At 35.7% G+C, this 15537-nt stretch overlaps 1 protein-coding gene across 11 annotated transcripts in view; it reads left to right on the top strand.

The window, feature by feature from the left end:
- The window catches only part of PLEKHA7 (pleckstrin homology domain containing A7), a 120736-nt gene that overhangs the window by 78644 nt on the left and 26555 nt on the right, over positions 1 to 15537 (top strand). For all 11 annotated transcript variants that reach the window (XR_005556856.1, XM_039344606.1, XM_039344616.1 and 8 more), the window contains 6 exons: positions 2186 to 2708; positions 3397 to 3483; positions 7602 to 7655; positions 12778 to 12846; positions 12943 to 13023; positions 14225 to 14374. Coding sequence is in view for 10 of the 11 variants with exons in the window: in XM_039344606.1 (XP_039200540.1) it covers positions 2186 to 2708; positions 3397 to 3483; positions 7602 to 7655; positions 12778 to 12846; positions 12943 to 13023; positions 14225 to 14374 (964 nt within the window). In the remaining variant the exon portion in view is untranslated. The remainder of the gene's footprint in view (positions 1 to 2185; positions 2709 to 3396; positions 3484 to 7601; positions 7656 to 12777; positions 12847 to 12942; positions 13024 to 14224; positions 14375 to 15537) is intronic.

Raw genomic sequence — 15537 nt, 5'->3', positions numbered from 1 at the left:
TTTTTTCCCACCAAATTGTTTAAAAGGAATAATTCAGAGCAGTGTTTTATATACTGTGTTTCCCTGAAAGTAAGGCCTACCCCAAAAATAAGCCCTAGCTTGATTTTGGGGGGTGGGCCCAATATAAGCCCTATCCCAAAAATAAGCCCTAGTTTGGGGGTGAGGCGCACACTTAAAAATCAAGCTTGAGCGGGGGTAGGGGTGTGGATCTGCCCCACACGCCCCACACCCACTTACCTTGCAGCCAGGCCTCTCCTCACCGGCCCACTTCTTCTGCGGCCTCCTCTGCAGCCAGACCTGCATTTCTCAGTCACAGGCCTTTCCAGAAGGTCTGTGCAGCCAAGAACCAAGCTATGGATTCAATCCATAGCTCGATTCTGCAAGACCTCTGCAGCTGAGGACCAAGCTATGGATTCAATCCATATCTTGGTACTCGGCTGCATAGGCCTTCCAGAAAGGCCTGACTGCAAAATGTAGGCCGGAATGCAGCTGCAGAAGGAAGCCGCTCCTTCAGCCCCAGAAGAAGTGGACCTACTGGGTGGGGCTGTCGGTGCCAGAGATAAGTAAGACATCCCCCCAAAATAAGATGTGCCTCTTTTGGAGGCAAAAAAAAAAAAAAAGACCTGGTCTTATTTTTGTGGAAACACGGTAGATTTGGGATGCAAGTTCTTCAGCATATCTTGGAAAGGAAAGAAAATACCTACAAAACTAGATTGGGCATCACATATAAAGAAAGTGATTTTTCATATTATAAAAATCTAGAAAATTGGATGGGAGAAAGAAATGTCTAATGGTCAAGTTTAAAAATCAGAACTATGAAAGTTTCCAATCTCCTATCTAACTGTTCATGGAGGATCTCATAGATCCGTGGTGGCGAACCTATGGCATGCATGCCACAAGCGGCACACAGAGCCCTCTCTGTGGGCACGTGCGCTGTCATCCCAGTCCTAGGCCTTCCGCTGGGTTTTATAAAACCTTTTCACTTTAGGCCTCTGCCGCCATGTGCAAAAAAAAAAAAGGTTCAATCAATCAGTCAATTTTAACTTCTCATGGGAAAAAAAAAGATCTCGCAAAGTTGGAATTGATTGATTGAACTTCTTAGTCCCATCCAGTCTGCCCTTAGCACCGTAGCCATGCCCACCCAATGGGCCACGCCCACCCAATGGGCCACGCCCACTTGGCACCCGACTATACAGACATGGGTTTTGGGTTGCAGTTTGGGCACTCGGTCTCTAAAAGGTTCGCCATGACTGTCATAGACTGAGAAATTACTGAAAAAAGAAAGCAAGTTGAACCTTGTTATCTTTTACCTCTTCAATCCATTTTGGCTTTGTATATTTTTTAGCTTGTGTATAACTTTGGTCTAAAATATAGATTTGTGTTTATTGAGGCCGTCAATAATTTTTGTTCATTCTTATTTGTATTCTTCTGTAACTTCATTTTGGCAAGAGATCATGCTTACCACTCTTAATTACTGTATACTATGGATTGTAATTAGGTTTTACAAGGCCTTCCTTGGCTTCTTGAGACATAAACTCATTTTTTTTCTCTAAAAACATGACAGAAGGTTAAACCATCTATTAATTGTGCAAAAGATTAGACTATATAAATTTATAACTTGTCACACTTTTTAATTTTTTGTCTTGAACTATAAACAATAACTCACATGAAGCCAAGTAATGAAATTATATATTTACAATTGGACAGCAACTTCAATTACTTTCTTCATTTTTGATGAACATCATATTCCAGCAATAGCTTCTAGGGATAAGAGCAATGTAAATAAATAATTATATATAGGTAAGAGAGCTTTCTCCACACTTAAATTTAGTGTATTTATACTGATTGACTATTAAGCTCTGAAATTTCTTTTTTTCAACTGGGATTGATAAAATATTTTGTTGAGTGGTATACTCCACCACCTAGTGGTAAGTGTTCCTGGTGAATGAATGCAAAATTATAGTGACACATAATTTGCTATAGTTACGTTTTTTAAATAATGGAGGGAATTCCTATAAATATTGTTTTGCATGGATCATACACTCTGACCCATTGTTTTCTATATTCCAAAATTTGAAAAAATCTGTCTACCAAAATCTGTTCTAAACTTCAATTTTGCAAATGTTTGGCTTTTTAATAAGAGTTGTTTTTTTGCTTAATCCCTAACAAAGTTACTTTCTTACAGTCTTGCATCTGACCAGACTCTTACTCGCCAAGTACCAAGCCATTCTGTATCCTTTCCTGAAAATTACCATACTTTGCCAAAGAATGCTAGGCAACCTTCTGGAAGCTCCCCTCCCTCAAACCGTGATTTGCCAAGTGACTACAAATATGCTCAAGATCGAGTAAGCCACCTGAAGATGTCCCATGATGAGAGAAAAGCTAACAAAGATGGTACCGTTTGGCAGCTATATGAATGGCAACAAAGAAAGCAGTTTAAACATGGGAGCCCAACTGCACCTGTTTATATTAGTTCTCCAGACTTTACAGATAGTAGTAAGGGAAGAAGTTCATTAGAAGTTCCACGTTCAGTTTCAGTTCCCCCTTCCCCATCTGACATACCTCCACCAGGACCCCCCAAAGTTTTTATATCACGAAGACCACACACTCCTGCAGAAAGGGTTACTGTCAAACCATCTGAGGAGAGACAAACAATAGACGTTCCTTTTGTTGGCTCACCAAGGAAGATTCGAAACCACACTGTAAAAGTGAGTAAATAGAAAAAACTGTTTTTTTCTAGTTTACTAATCAGTTAATTTAAATTAAATTACCATGCTAAATAATCTGCAGTTTATCTGATAACTGGGTACTGTAAAGTTGTATATTATCTACTGCCACTTTCTTATCAAGGTCAAGTCCTCTGATTTTCAGCATGTAGCTAATTATATGTTTAGAGAAACAAGATTCATGGGATATGGGCTTTAATTGCTCATTAGTTTAAAGTTATCTGAATGAGAGCTGAATATTGTCACTTCTTGAGAGACAGAAGGATGAGCACACCGCACGATTATAAGAATGTTGCATTTAATTTCATTGATTTCAATAAATTGTCCGTGAGTAAGCTTTTGAAAATATAGTTCATTGAATCAGACTTTAATTAGAACAAAAATATTTGTTATAAGCAAAATGTTTCCACCGATAGTTCTTTAAACAGACATATCATATAAAAAAATCAGTGACAATGCCATTTTGTAGAAGGATATATACAAAGAAAGAAAAAGTGCGTATTTTGTAAAATAACATGTGTAATTTAATTAATAAATTAACATTTCCTTGTTTAGGAAGAAAGTTGTGTAAATCGGTTCAGACACAGTGGTTAGGAAAGGCGTAAAAGAATAGAAAAATATTTTTCCCACTTGAAATGTCTCATTAATGTTGCTTTTCAATTTCTCACAGAACTCTCTACACATAGATAGACGTTCCATGCCTACAATGGGATATATGACCCATACTGTAAGTGCTCCAAGTTTGCATGGGAAATCGGTAAGCTATATTGGCTATATATGTTTCCTTGTCTATGTATTAGTAGATTCCGATAGAACCTCTAAGGGTGACTGAATCTTTATTGACTTTTCATGTCATATTGATAGACTGAAGTAATTTGAACTTCCTGTCATTAATGGTGCCCTTTTTCATTGCTACTGAATCCTTAGGGAGAACTGTAAATAGAATTCCAATAGAGGGATTGGCCCTGTTGTGTGTGTTGTTACATACCTTTTTAGCCTTCAAGCAAAAGTAGAAAAATGTAACTGCTCAGTCATGTCAAATAAACATTTTTATTGGCGTGTGAAGTAAAGCTTTTTAACTATGATGACTCTCCCTGAAACTTGCTAATTTCCTCTTTACGATGTGTCCAAATACCTGCAGCCTGAAGAGCTAACATTGCTTCTCATTCGATTAAGGAGACATCAGGCTAAGTTGGCTCATATACGAAATTACACAATCGCCCAATTACTGCAGCACTTGCCAACTAATTCCACTTATCAGGTCAGCTGCTAATTGGCTCATCTGTGCTGTATATGATGTTCTGTGACTCTGCAAGTGCTTCACCGGTGCCATGCTTGAGTCCATGCTTTCTTGCCCATTCTTAAGTCTGTTCAAGTCCCTGGATCATTCATAATTTTACTTTGCTCCTGCGTGCAAATAATTATCAGCATTTTTATACTATGGGGCTGTGGCACATGAGTAAGAGCATTTTGACTATTATTTTGCTTCGGTGTTATTTTTGTGAATGCTGCATTTTGTTCTAAAACAAAACCTGTTTAAAAAGTAAACTATTGTTTTGCAGTTTCATCTGTTTTGTCTGAAAAAAGTAAGCCGTCTGATAATTTACAGTGGGAACCATCATTTATCAAACCTGCTTTTCTTTCTCTCTGGTTTATGTAGTTTAACAATGAGGGAAGGTCTAAATCAGGGGTAGGCAACCTTGGCTCTTTTATGACTCGTGGACTTCAACTCCCAGAATTCCTCAGCCAGCATGGCTGGCTCAGGAATTCTGGGAGTTGAAGTTCACGAGTCATAAAAGAGCCAAGATTGCCTACCCCTGGTCTAAATACACCAGGATAGTCACATATTCTACTTATCTGAAAGGATGGTAGCCCTGAATTGTGGACAGTTCCACCAGAGGTGAGAGTACAAGTTGTCCTTGACTTGCAACCATTCATTTAGCTGCCATTCAAAGTTGCAACAGCGCTGAAAAAAAGACATATGCCCAATCGTCGCACTTACGACTGTCACAGCATCACCATGATCACATGACCAAAATTTGAGCGCTTGGCAACTGGCGTGTATTTACAACTGTGGCAATGTCTTGGGGTCATGTGATTGCCTTTTGCAACCTTTCTAGCTGGCTTCTGACAAAATGGGGGAAGCCAGATTCATTTAACGACTGTGACAAAAAAGGATGCAATATTGGGCATGACTCACCTAACTGGTTAGTTTAGCAATAGAAATTCTGGCCCTAGTGGTGGTTGTAAATTGAGGACTGCTTGTAGGCATATTATTCACCCAGGCAAAACCCTGCAGAGTATCCAGCTTCTTCACTATGTCAGCCTGGGATGGCCAATGCTAGTTGAGGTAATCTTAGAGGTTTACCATTCCTGTCACTAATGTATGAGTGGGTTTCTCTCTCTCTCTCTCCCTCTCTCTCTCTCTCTCTCTCTCTCTCTCTCTCTCTCTCTCTCTCTCTCTCTCTCTCTCTCTCTCTCTCACACACACACACACACACACACACACACACCCCAGAAGCCACACTCCCAAAAATATATATCAGCTAAACTAATAACTTTTTAATGGAAATGTTTGCTGATAAGATATAAGATAATTTTCAAAATTAATTGATTGTCATTCTGCTGTTATTGTTCATTCTTGCTCACACATATTTGCTCTCTTGTATTTGCTCTATTTTATTAGAAGCCACATTCCAAAAAAAAGAGGGCAGGAACAACATTTATTATTTATTTATCAAATTTCTTTACAGTCCATCTTATCTAGTGACTCTGGGACATTTACAAACAACGTAATAAAACAATATAAAAGTGTAGCTAAAAGCACAAATGAAACCAAAATTAGAAACAAGGGTAAAATTTGCAAGTTAAGAATAAAAGTCAAGGTTAAAAAATTCATGAAGCTAAAAGGTTAATAAAGCAGTGAGAGCGTCCTCATGCCAGCAACCATCCCCAGGATTGCATAACACTCTTAGACATCCATGTTAACTGGCAGAATCAGAACTTAACACTGGAGGCTCGTGTCATCTTTTTTGTATATTTATAATAAGACATATTTTTTTAAAAAAATATTATGATTTATTGGATTGTTGTAAACTGCTATGGGCCAGTTTTCCTAGAAGCATTACAATACATAAATATTACAAATAAATCAATATATATGCATATTAATTGAAATAATAATTACATGTACATTTATAAAATATGCATTTGCAAATTGTAAAGTTTACATTACCTTTGAAAATTTGCAGAATTAAATGATCCACACCTGCATATAAAAGTGAAAACATTATTTCTTGCACACATATGTATACATGCATGTATACATACAATCTTCTCTTCCCTTGCAGATGAAAGAGAAAATTAGGATGGCAATAGAATAGGAGAAGGGAGTTAACTGTTCAGGGAAGGGGAAGAGAAGCAAAAATGGTGGAACAAAACTAAGCAGAGATAAGACAAGTAAAGAGATAACTGGATAGTGAAGGGGGGAAAAAAAGCCTGTTATTTGTGTTTCACAAAGGATTTGAATTCAGTAGAGAAGTGTGCAAACCAATCTTTAGCGGTACCTGGTGGGTACTGATATTTGCATTTTTTTCATTTCTTTGATTTCAACAATTTAAGAATTTGAAATTGTTGAAACCAAATCAGCAAAAGTAAAATCAAATCAGCAAATGTAAAATGACCGATTTATATATATTTATTTGGGGGAAAAAGCTTTCCTTTTCCTCTTGGGTACATATGGTATATTTCAGAATTATGTCATTTCTTCATGAATATATCGGTGGTTCTTTTGCATCACAAACCAATTGCAATTAAACACAGAGAAGAGTTTTACATAGTTGTTATTTATGTAAAGCACAGAATGTTAGTTTGAAGTTTGGACTAAATAAACTATACAGAAAATGTCAGTCATCTTTTATAATTACTTTTAGAGCTGTACAATTCTTCAGTTTCATTTTGGATATGGTCTCACTAAATTTTTCTTACTGCAAATACCCAAAAGGATTCTGCTTCCTAGCTAATGATTTATATGGTTACCATTCCTACTTTGGGTTGGAAACTATGCAGAATATAATTTGGGTATTTTCTTGGGCAGGCTTGGTCCTATGTTGGCATTATTATGACAGACATCTCCCTTCCTTTTGCCTTTTCACTCACTTTTCTATGGGGAAATTTTTTTCACCTCGGCAACTAAGCTAACTCTTACTCTTAATTTCTAGTTAACAGCAAACTAGAACAGAATAGCTATTTGGTTTGCTGGGTGGCTCCATTTCAGAATGTTAATGAGCAATAGCAGTAGTAACCGACTGTCCATTTTTAATATGCTCAGTCACTCAATTCTTTTGGTTTCATATTATAAAGTTAACCTGAAGGAAAATGTATGCTTTAAATAATGAACTTGGTTAAAATGATGACTATGGTGTCTCATGATGAATTTAAGTAGTCTAACATCTAAAAGTAACTTTATTTTTAAAATAATTTCAGTGATATGGATTTATGTAGCACTGCATGTTAACCAATTTGGTAGATAACAAGCCTTTATATTTTGAGTGTGCTTCTATTGATTGACTTGTGCTCTTCTCATTCAACTATAACTATCAGTTGGAAAAGCTAAGAACAAACTATTCTTCCTTGCTGGATAGTTTTCATTTATGTTCAATTAGATCTAAGCTGCAAAACTGATGATCACAAACAGCAGCAAAGAGAGACGGAAAAGTCAATACTCTTTACTGCCCTATAGTGATCATCAATATTTTTCTCATTAGATTTACCACTCGAATATATAGTTTTTTGCAGAAACTTCTAGACATATTTGATAGAGTCTAATTATATAGTAAATTATATTTTACTATTGTTATTTCTGATTATTTGCAGGCTGATGATACCTACGTCCAGCTGAAGAAAGACCTTGAATATTTGGATCTGAAGGTAAAACATATCCACATAAAATGTCAATCTAGTAAAGTTACTTTTTTTCATTTTTTCCAGATATACTTCCCTAGTGGTTTATGTTATACTATTGCTTTATAAATCACTTGCTCATTAGATTTCTTTTGTGCATAGTTAGAATAAATTATAAATAAACTATACATGGTAAAATGAAAACAAAAGTCAGTCTGTTCTTCAGCAAGATCCAGGAAGTTCCATGGAAAAATTTGAAGTTTCTTCCTCTTATTACCAGAAGGATGGATTTCTGTGGGGGGTTTTTTTGTCACTCCTTTCTTCAGTTTTCCCCCTCCATTTGAACTAATATTTTAGATAGAAATGCTGCCAAAGAAAGAAAGAAAGTATCCCACTTGCAGTTGTCTAAATCCAATCCACGGTAGTTTTCTTTACAAATTAAATTTGCAGTTTCCTAAGGAGAGCAAAATAATTATAATTAAAATTTAGTGTTGGCATACAGTCTAGTGTGGATCTCCCACTTTCAACAATTGTGCTGTAAATATAGAAACATCTTTATTTATTTGTGAAAAATGTGAAAAAAGGAGCAACTTCTCTCTGCTACTTTATGTTAGATTGGATATATGAAAGTCATGTCTAAACATAGCTACTGATAGCTGGATTCCTTCTAGCAATAGAATGTCTAACTCTAAACAAACCAGGAATGCCCCCTCCCCCAGTGGGTATTTCTAGGGGCAGGAAAACAAATTAGAAAAAGTGTGATAACATCACACAATTGCTGCAACTTAGATATATGTTGGCATTAGGATGCAATTATATAATCACAGCATTTTTGTGGTTGTGTAACAAGATACCAGGAGCTCCATCTGTGGTTTTTTCAGCATTACTTGAATACCAGAACCCTTACGTTGCTTTTCCCAAGTAAGCCATTAGTTGGAAGCCAAAAACAAAGCCTTGACTTCAGGTTTTGGTTTATTAGAATAGAGAAAAAGTAAGTGATCCTGGAACATATATAATGTTAAGTGAAGCATAGAAAAGAACACCTGCTGGTTTTTCATTTAGTTTAGAAATTAACAAGTTCTTTTGGGGGGGAAGAATTCTATTTTTTCCTTCCTTTTCCAAGTGCCAGGGAATTCTAGTATTAATTTAAAGGAAAATAAAATCTGCAGAGCTTTGATGCACTTATTTGCCAAGTACTATTGCATTTTTGTGTTTTGCTGCTGAAATTCAGAAGTGTGAATTATGGGGTTCTCGGGCCATAAGAATAAATGATCACTAAACATCACACAAATCTTAATTATAGCAAGATACATAAAATGGTAAAGCACCGAATGACTGCTATTAACAAAGATAATAAGAAAACAAATCAATAGTCATAGAATCTCAGCATAATAACCTTCTTTCATATATGAAAAAGAAAGTCTATATTGGTTTTAGGAAATTTTGGGTTTCACCTCTGTTCTTTTATTATCCCAGCAATATTCAGGAAGGTAATAAAACTCTTTAAGCATTAGAATAGTACATTTAGTAAAAAAAAAAAAAAGAATTCCATTAAGAATCTTCTACCACATTTGAAGTTTTTGAATGTGTCTCAGATAAAAACCTGACTGAGTACATTGCAATAAATCATCCTGGAAGTTGCCAAGGCACAGGTTACATTTAAAAGATCATCTTTCCCCAAGAGGAAATAGCATGGCACATTTTTTAAAAACGAAAAGTGTTAGTTAACCAGAGATTCTATTGAGATCAATTTCAGGGTCAAATTTAATCATGCTGTCAGGTTGTGAACTTAAAGGAATTTCTGTCCCGTGCATTCAGACTAAATGCCATCTTAATCTGTCATATTAGATAAAATAAGTTCTCTACATCATGTGAATTTTTAAATGGAATCCATCTGTAAAGATTTTTTGTTCCAGATTTTATTATTTTACCAAGGTGAAATTAGGAAGTGTCTCTGAGAAGTTAAGTTCAACTTCCAGGTGTTTCAGAGAAGCATCCATGTATTTTTCTTGGCAACCAGGTCTGATCCTTTCTAGCTTTTCAACAGAATCCAGAATTGGCTGGGTGCTGCATTAAAGCTACAACATTTCATTATCTTGATAAATATTTCTGAAATTATACAAGTGCATGACTCTGTATGGTTTTCATACAAGAAAAAACAAACTAAAGTATAGAGCCCCTCCCCCCAAAAAAGCCTTCCCTTGGCAGTCCAGATTTTATTAAAATGTTTTTAATTTTAATACACAACTGCAAAGAATTAAGGGAGAACTGGAATAGCTATTTCGAACTCTTTAGTTCTTTTCAACCAGACATACCCTTCTGAGATTTGAACCTGGGCTGTCTGCATTTTAGGCAGCAGTATTAACCTCTAGGCCACAGGCTCTGTCTCACTTTTGCCAGCTGTGTTAGGGAGGGAAGAAACAGGGGAGGAGCTATTCCAATTCTCCCTTAATTCTTTGCTAGCAATCCAAATTTTAGAAATGTATATGACATCACAGTTGTGACTGCTGCCTGTGGATGGCTCTAGTTTGAGCTGATACAAGGCAAAAGATTTCTCTCTCCCATATTTGGGTCAACAGGGTGTAACATACAGCATTCTATATATATAGGAATGGTATTCTGTTTTACATTGTACTTCTTCGCTTTCTGTATGACTTTAGAACATTGCTAAAGTCTAAGGTTATAATAGCTTGAGAATCCAGGGGATAGAGGAGAATCTGAATAATAATGTTGGAGGACTGAATGAATCTATTCATCCTATTCAGGGGTTAGATAAAAATGAAAAATAGACTTTAGAGTCTTCTTCCTGATAGTCTAAAAGACCCTGTTAGACATTAAGTATCTTGTAGATCCTCACATCACATCAAGTGGTGGAAAGGAAATTCAGATACTTCTTTCTAGGACCTGTGCGCACCTTGGATTGGAATTCTTTAGGTTAGATTTCTGTCTGATTCTGCATGGTTTCAGTTTATCTTGGTTATACATAGGAACAATTGGGTAGGTTGGCCCAAACTTCATTTATTTTTGGGTGAATAATCCTGTGCTCCATTTGCAGTTATATTGCATAGGCTTACTAGTATTTTCAAAGTCAAAAACAAGTACACTTTGTAAATGTTTAAAACTTTTTAGAATTCAATAAATCATTCTGTTTGCATTTACAACAAAATTTTCATGTAGTTATTATAAATCTTTCATCTAGGTTTTACCACATAAGTTTAGGACTGGAGCATTGTTTTATTCAGAGAATAGCAGTGGATAAGAAAACAAGCCTTTGTCCTTCATCTTCTTTCTTCTTGCACCCCATTTTATGATTATTATTATTATTATTATTATCATGTCCTATGCTAAGCACATTGGACTACATGCATACTCCACAGTTCTCGATCCACAGCTACAGTGTCCACATCCTTTTGTTTAAGGCTAATGTTTTTTATGATATGCATCATGAAACTGCAGCAAGGAAAAAAAATGATGCTAAAAAAATCATACCATATTCTGATTTCTCTGTTTTCATAGACTTCTGATGCCAGTTTTACCTCTATAACAAGATATGTATATGTAAATTTTGTTTGAAACAGATAAAAAATAATGGACCTCTGATCAACATGATTTACAAAGTGCTAAAGAGCTCAGCGCAAGGGTTACTATCCAGTATAAATGTAAGAGTGCCTGTAACAGAAATGTAATCATTCCATTGCTTTTCGAGTGGCCGTCAGTGTTGAAATAGCTAAGCATTCACAGGTGTCTCATGACACATATATAACACCAGAGCTTTTTGCAAGTTGTGTGATTTGGGGAGGGTTTCTGCAATATTATTGGCTGGCCTAATAGCGCTTTGTTTCATTTTTTCATGTGTTGGGAACTAGTGATGGTGATTCCATTTCTACCTTTACAGAAATACAAAGCATGCTCTTGTGCTTTACTTTTGTTGCCTTCACAATGACATAATTTTACATGTCTCGGTATCTGATATAATTGCATTTTTTCCCTTTGATTTAATGTGTACCCCTAGGTTTGAGAAAGGTTGTGTTGCCTGCATATTTGTTGTATTTGTTGTATCAATTATATTCTGTTATGTCAATAATGTATGCTTCGACTTTTTGCTGAATTTAGAATGTGTTAAAAGTACAAAATATTTTAAGCAACAGTTTTAAAAACAGTACTTTTATCACAATGAAAAGCACTCGGTCTAGTTATTTACAAAAGGTAATAAGCCCTCCTGTATTTGATAATGTGGCTTCCGTTTTATCAGTTTACAATGATGGAAACTTGAAGATGGAGCTGGGACAGATAGTCATTAATGGTAAATAGAACTAATAATAGTATTAATACTAGTATTTTAAATAACAATTTCTGAATGTCCAAAGCATTTTAAATACATTATCTCAATAGTTCCAGATTTCTAAGGTGAGTTTAGCTTTATTATATTAGCTATATAGTTGCAATTCCTAGGTAGTAATTTCCGAAGACTCAAATTAATGAATGAGATTAATTTTGAACTGATGATTTCCCAGTTTCCCACTTGTGTATTTCTTTTCTGCTTCCTGAAGAATGAATAGCATTTAAAAATCCTTTGTTTACCACATGGTGGTTAGTTCCTTGAATGAGTTTATGTGATTCTGTATAATCTTTATTGAGCTATGGAAAAAAATGTTAGCTACAGTTTTAGAATAAAATAAAAAAACATTAAAATTATCAAAGTGAAATACTCTGCAAGGTAGTGTAATACCTATACAGTATCTGTATTCTATACATGAAAAATGCAGGTAAGTTTTGCCTGGCTGTACATGTTCAAGAACTGAGAAGCATTTCCAACAGAGGCATTTATTATAAGCTTCATGGCTTGGAAACTAATTTAAAATAAGAGTACATGATAATACGCAATAATTTTATTTTTCTGTAAGTCACAGAAATTCGCAGGAAAATTGTAATGTAAATAAGAACTTGTTGTAAATACAAGTTGTATGATATGAACATTTGCCATATTGAATTCAACCAAATTTAAAGGAATCTCTTAGACCTAGCATATGCCCATAACATATATTTGGATCAGGACTAATATATATATTTTTGCAGAAAAAAGGATAGTTTTGTTTGCTACTAACATTTTATGGCTTCCAATTTTTACTTTTAAATCTTTATATTTTAGATGACAGGACATGATACAATCAAAGAGCGACATGCAAAACCGATCAAAATTGGAGAAAGTAATATTGATGTAAGTATACATTTTCTTCTTTCTGATCCTTGCAAAAATCTCATTCTGTTTTATTGTTTTAACCTTGTGTGTGTATATATATATATTTATTTTTAGGTAAAGCTGAGTGTCTTCTGTGAGCAAGACAGGATTCTGCAAGACCTAGAAGACAAAATAAGAGCCCTTAAAGAAAATAAAGTAATCATCTTTGGATTAATTACAAATTAATTATTTTTGTAATACTCTGTTTCTGTGTCTAAAGGCCCATTTTGGTTTTTGAGTATGTAGTAAGTAGAACTAGAATTAGATCTTTGTAATTATATAGTTCCAATAAATTATTCCTATTTATTCCAAGCGAAAAGTAAGTAATTGTAGGAGATGACAGGCTGAGACCGAGGGAGAGGTCAAACGCTTCACCGGTCATGAGTCCCTGAGTGCCCACAAGAGATCTAAGTCCAGCCTACCTTGAATTCCTTTCTATTCTTAACTCCCACAAATTTCCCTTAACCCTTAATAGTTCGGATTCTTATAGAGAGTTTAAGCTTGCAATAAATCTTTATGCTCATTTGAATTGCCGGAATCTCCTGATTTTCCTGGTGCTTGACAGTAATATAGGTACATTCAACTTACGTATTTCATAACTTTTCTCCCATTTTAAAGATTACCAAATTCTTATAGAATCTATATGCAATTCTTGTTTGTTTTAAATAGTTTCCCAACTGGGAGGATTCATTTTTAAAAACCATAGGAAAATACACGAATGATGCCAGTATATCTATCCTCATTTTCACCTTCCTAGCTTGCAGAGAGCTGAATTTCAGATAAGTTGATGGTATCATCTCTGAAAGGGATTTTCAAAGCTGGGTTACAGCCATTGAAAAACTTTATTTGTGGTCTTAATTAAAGATATCTTTGGAGTCGTTAAAGCCTGCAAAACAGCCTCAGAAGACTGCTGTAGAAAGAGGAAAGATTTGTACCAGATGTTTTTGTACTTAAAATGTTCACAAATATATTAAATGGCACCCAAAACCAAACTGCAAACACCATCTCTTTTAACAAATTGATTATTATATTCTGAACCAAACACTCTTTGGGGGGTCTCCCTAAATAAAACTAATCGAAATGTGATGTATTATTTTCCAGAGATAGGAATAGTTGAGCAAATATTCCTCAACTTCAGTATCCAAATCCAAAACTGGGATTGAAGAGTCCAAGATCTTTTGACCGTGAGAGGGACGAATGGGTGGAGGGAGAGAGTGGCAAGCAGGCAGGCTGAGACAGACAGATATTTTTATATTTGGGGTAAAAAATTAATATTTTTAAAACACTAAATTAAAGGAGGGTCTTCTAAAATGGTTTCAGAGTTTATTTTTAAAAACTTTTAAAATACTTTCTTTAGGATCAGCTGGAATCTGTCTTGGAAGTGTTACATAGACAGATGGAACAATACAAAGACCAACCACAGCACACAGAAAAAATTTCATATCAGCAGAAACTTTTACAAGAAGATCTCATATGTATTCGGGCTGAAATATCCAAAGTATCTACAGTAAGTAGAAGGTGCTTTAAGAATTAATATATAGTCGTAATTTCCATATCAAGCCTACTGGAACTGCATGACAATGTAGTTTAGTGGTTGTTGAAGTAGGATTGGCAAACTATGAAAAACCATTTTCTCACTCTTCCCTTGCCAAAGACCTAGGTGAAGAGTCAGGTCTTTACTGCTCTTCTGAAAAACAATAGAGAGGGGGGACATCTGGATCTTGGGGGGAACCTCATTTCAGAGGCAGGCACTGCTACAGAGAGGATACACTTCCAAAGTATGAACAGATGACATTGTTTCATTGAAAGAATTTGGAATATGCCAACATTACAAAACTGAAATGGCTGGACAGAAAGATATGTGGGAGATAAGCATAACCAGGTCCTATGCCATGTAGGACTTTATAGGGAAGAACAAGTACCTTGAATTACAACCAGAAGCAAACTGGCCAACAATGGATTTTGTGAAGCAGAGGTGTTACACGGCCATATTGAGACATGCCCATCACTACTTATGCTGCTACATTCTGGATCAGTTGAAGCTTTTGGGTAGTCTTCAATGGCCGTCCCATTTAGAGTGTATAGTAGTATTCAAGCCCCAAAGTGACTAAGCATGAGCGACTGTTCAAAAGGCCCTCTAATCTAGGAAAAGATAAAACTGGAACAACAGACAACACTGTGCAAAGGCTTCCTGGACCCAGCTGCTCTCCAAGCAGGAGCTGCAATTCCAGGAAGACTCCTAAATTGTGCATCAACCTGGTACAGGTAAGTACAATCCCATCCAAGGTCAAAGATGGTCCATCCCCACCTCTAGGGGACCCACTCAGAACCACTCTGTCTTGCTAGGATTGAGTTGGAGATGTTTGCTCTCTTTCCAAACCTACTCAGCCTCCAGGCACTAGAACAGAACCTTGACAGCCTCACTTGGCCAGTCTGAAGTTGAAAGATATGATTGGGTACCATCAGCAAGAACTCCAGAACAGTGGATGATTTCATCCAGTGGTATCATGTAGATGTTGAAAAGAAAGCTATGCATTTATGCTATATGCCATTGTTTTTTAATATTGTCCAATTTTACATATGCATACATATATACGTGTGTGTGTGTATACGTACACACATATATAGTGTGTCTGTGTGTATATAGTGTGTTATTGAACTATTTCCTGC

This window comes from Crotalus tigris, unplaced genomic scaffold (assembly GCF_016545835.1).
Source record: "Crotalus tigris isolate CLP2741 ecotype Arizona unplaced genomic scaffold, ASM1654583v1 scf7180000017933.3771270, whole genome shotgun sequence".
In the NCBI taxonomy this organism is placed as follows: Eukaryota; Metazoa; Chordata; class Lepidosauria; order Squamata; family Viperidae; genus Crotalus; species Crotalus tigris.
The sequence above is the reverse complement of the archived record's forward strand: the minus strand, read 5'-3'. Positions and strand labels throughout refer to the sequence as shown.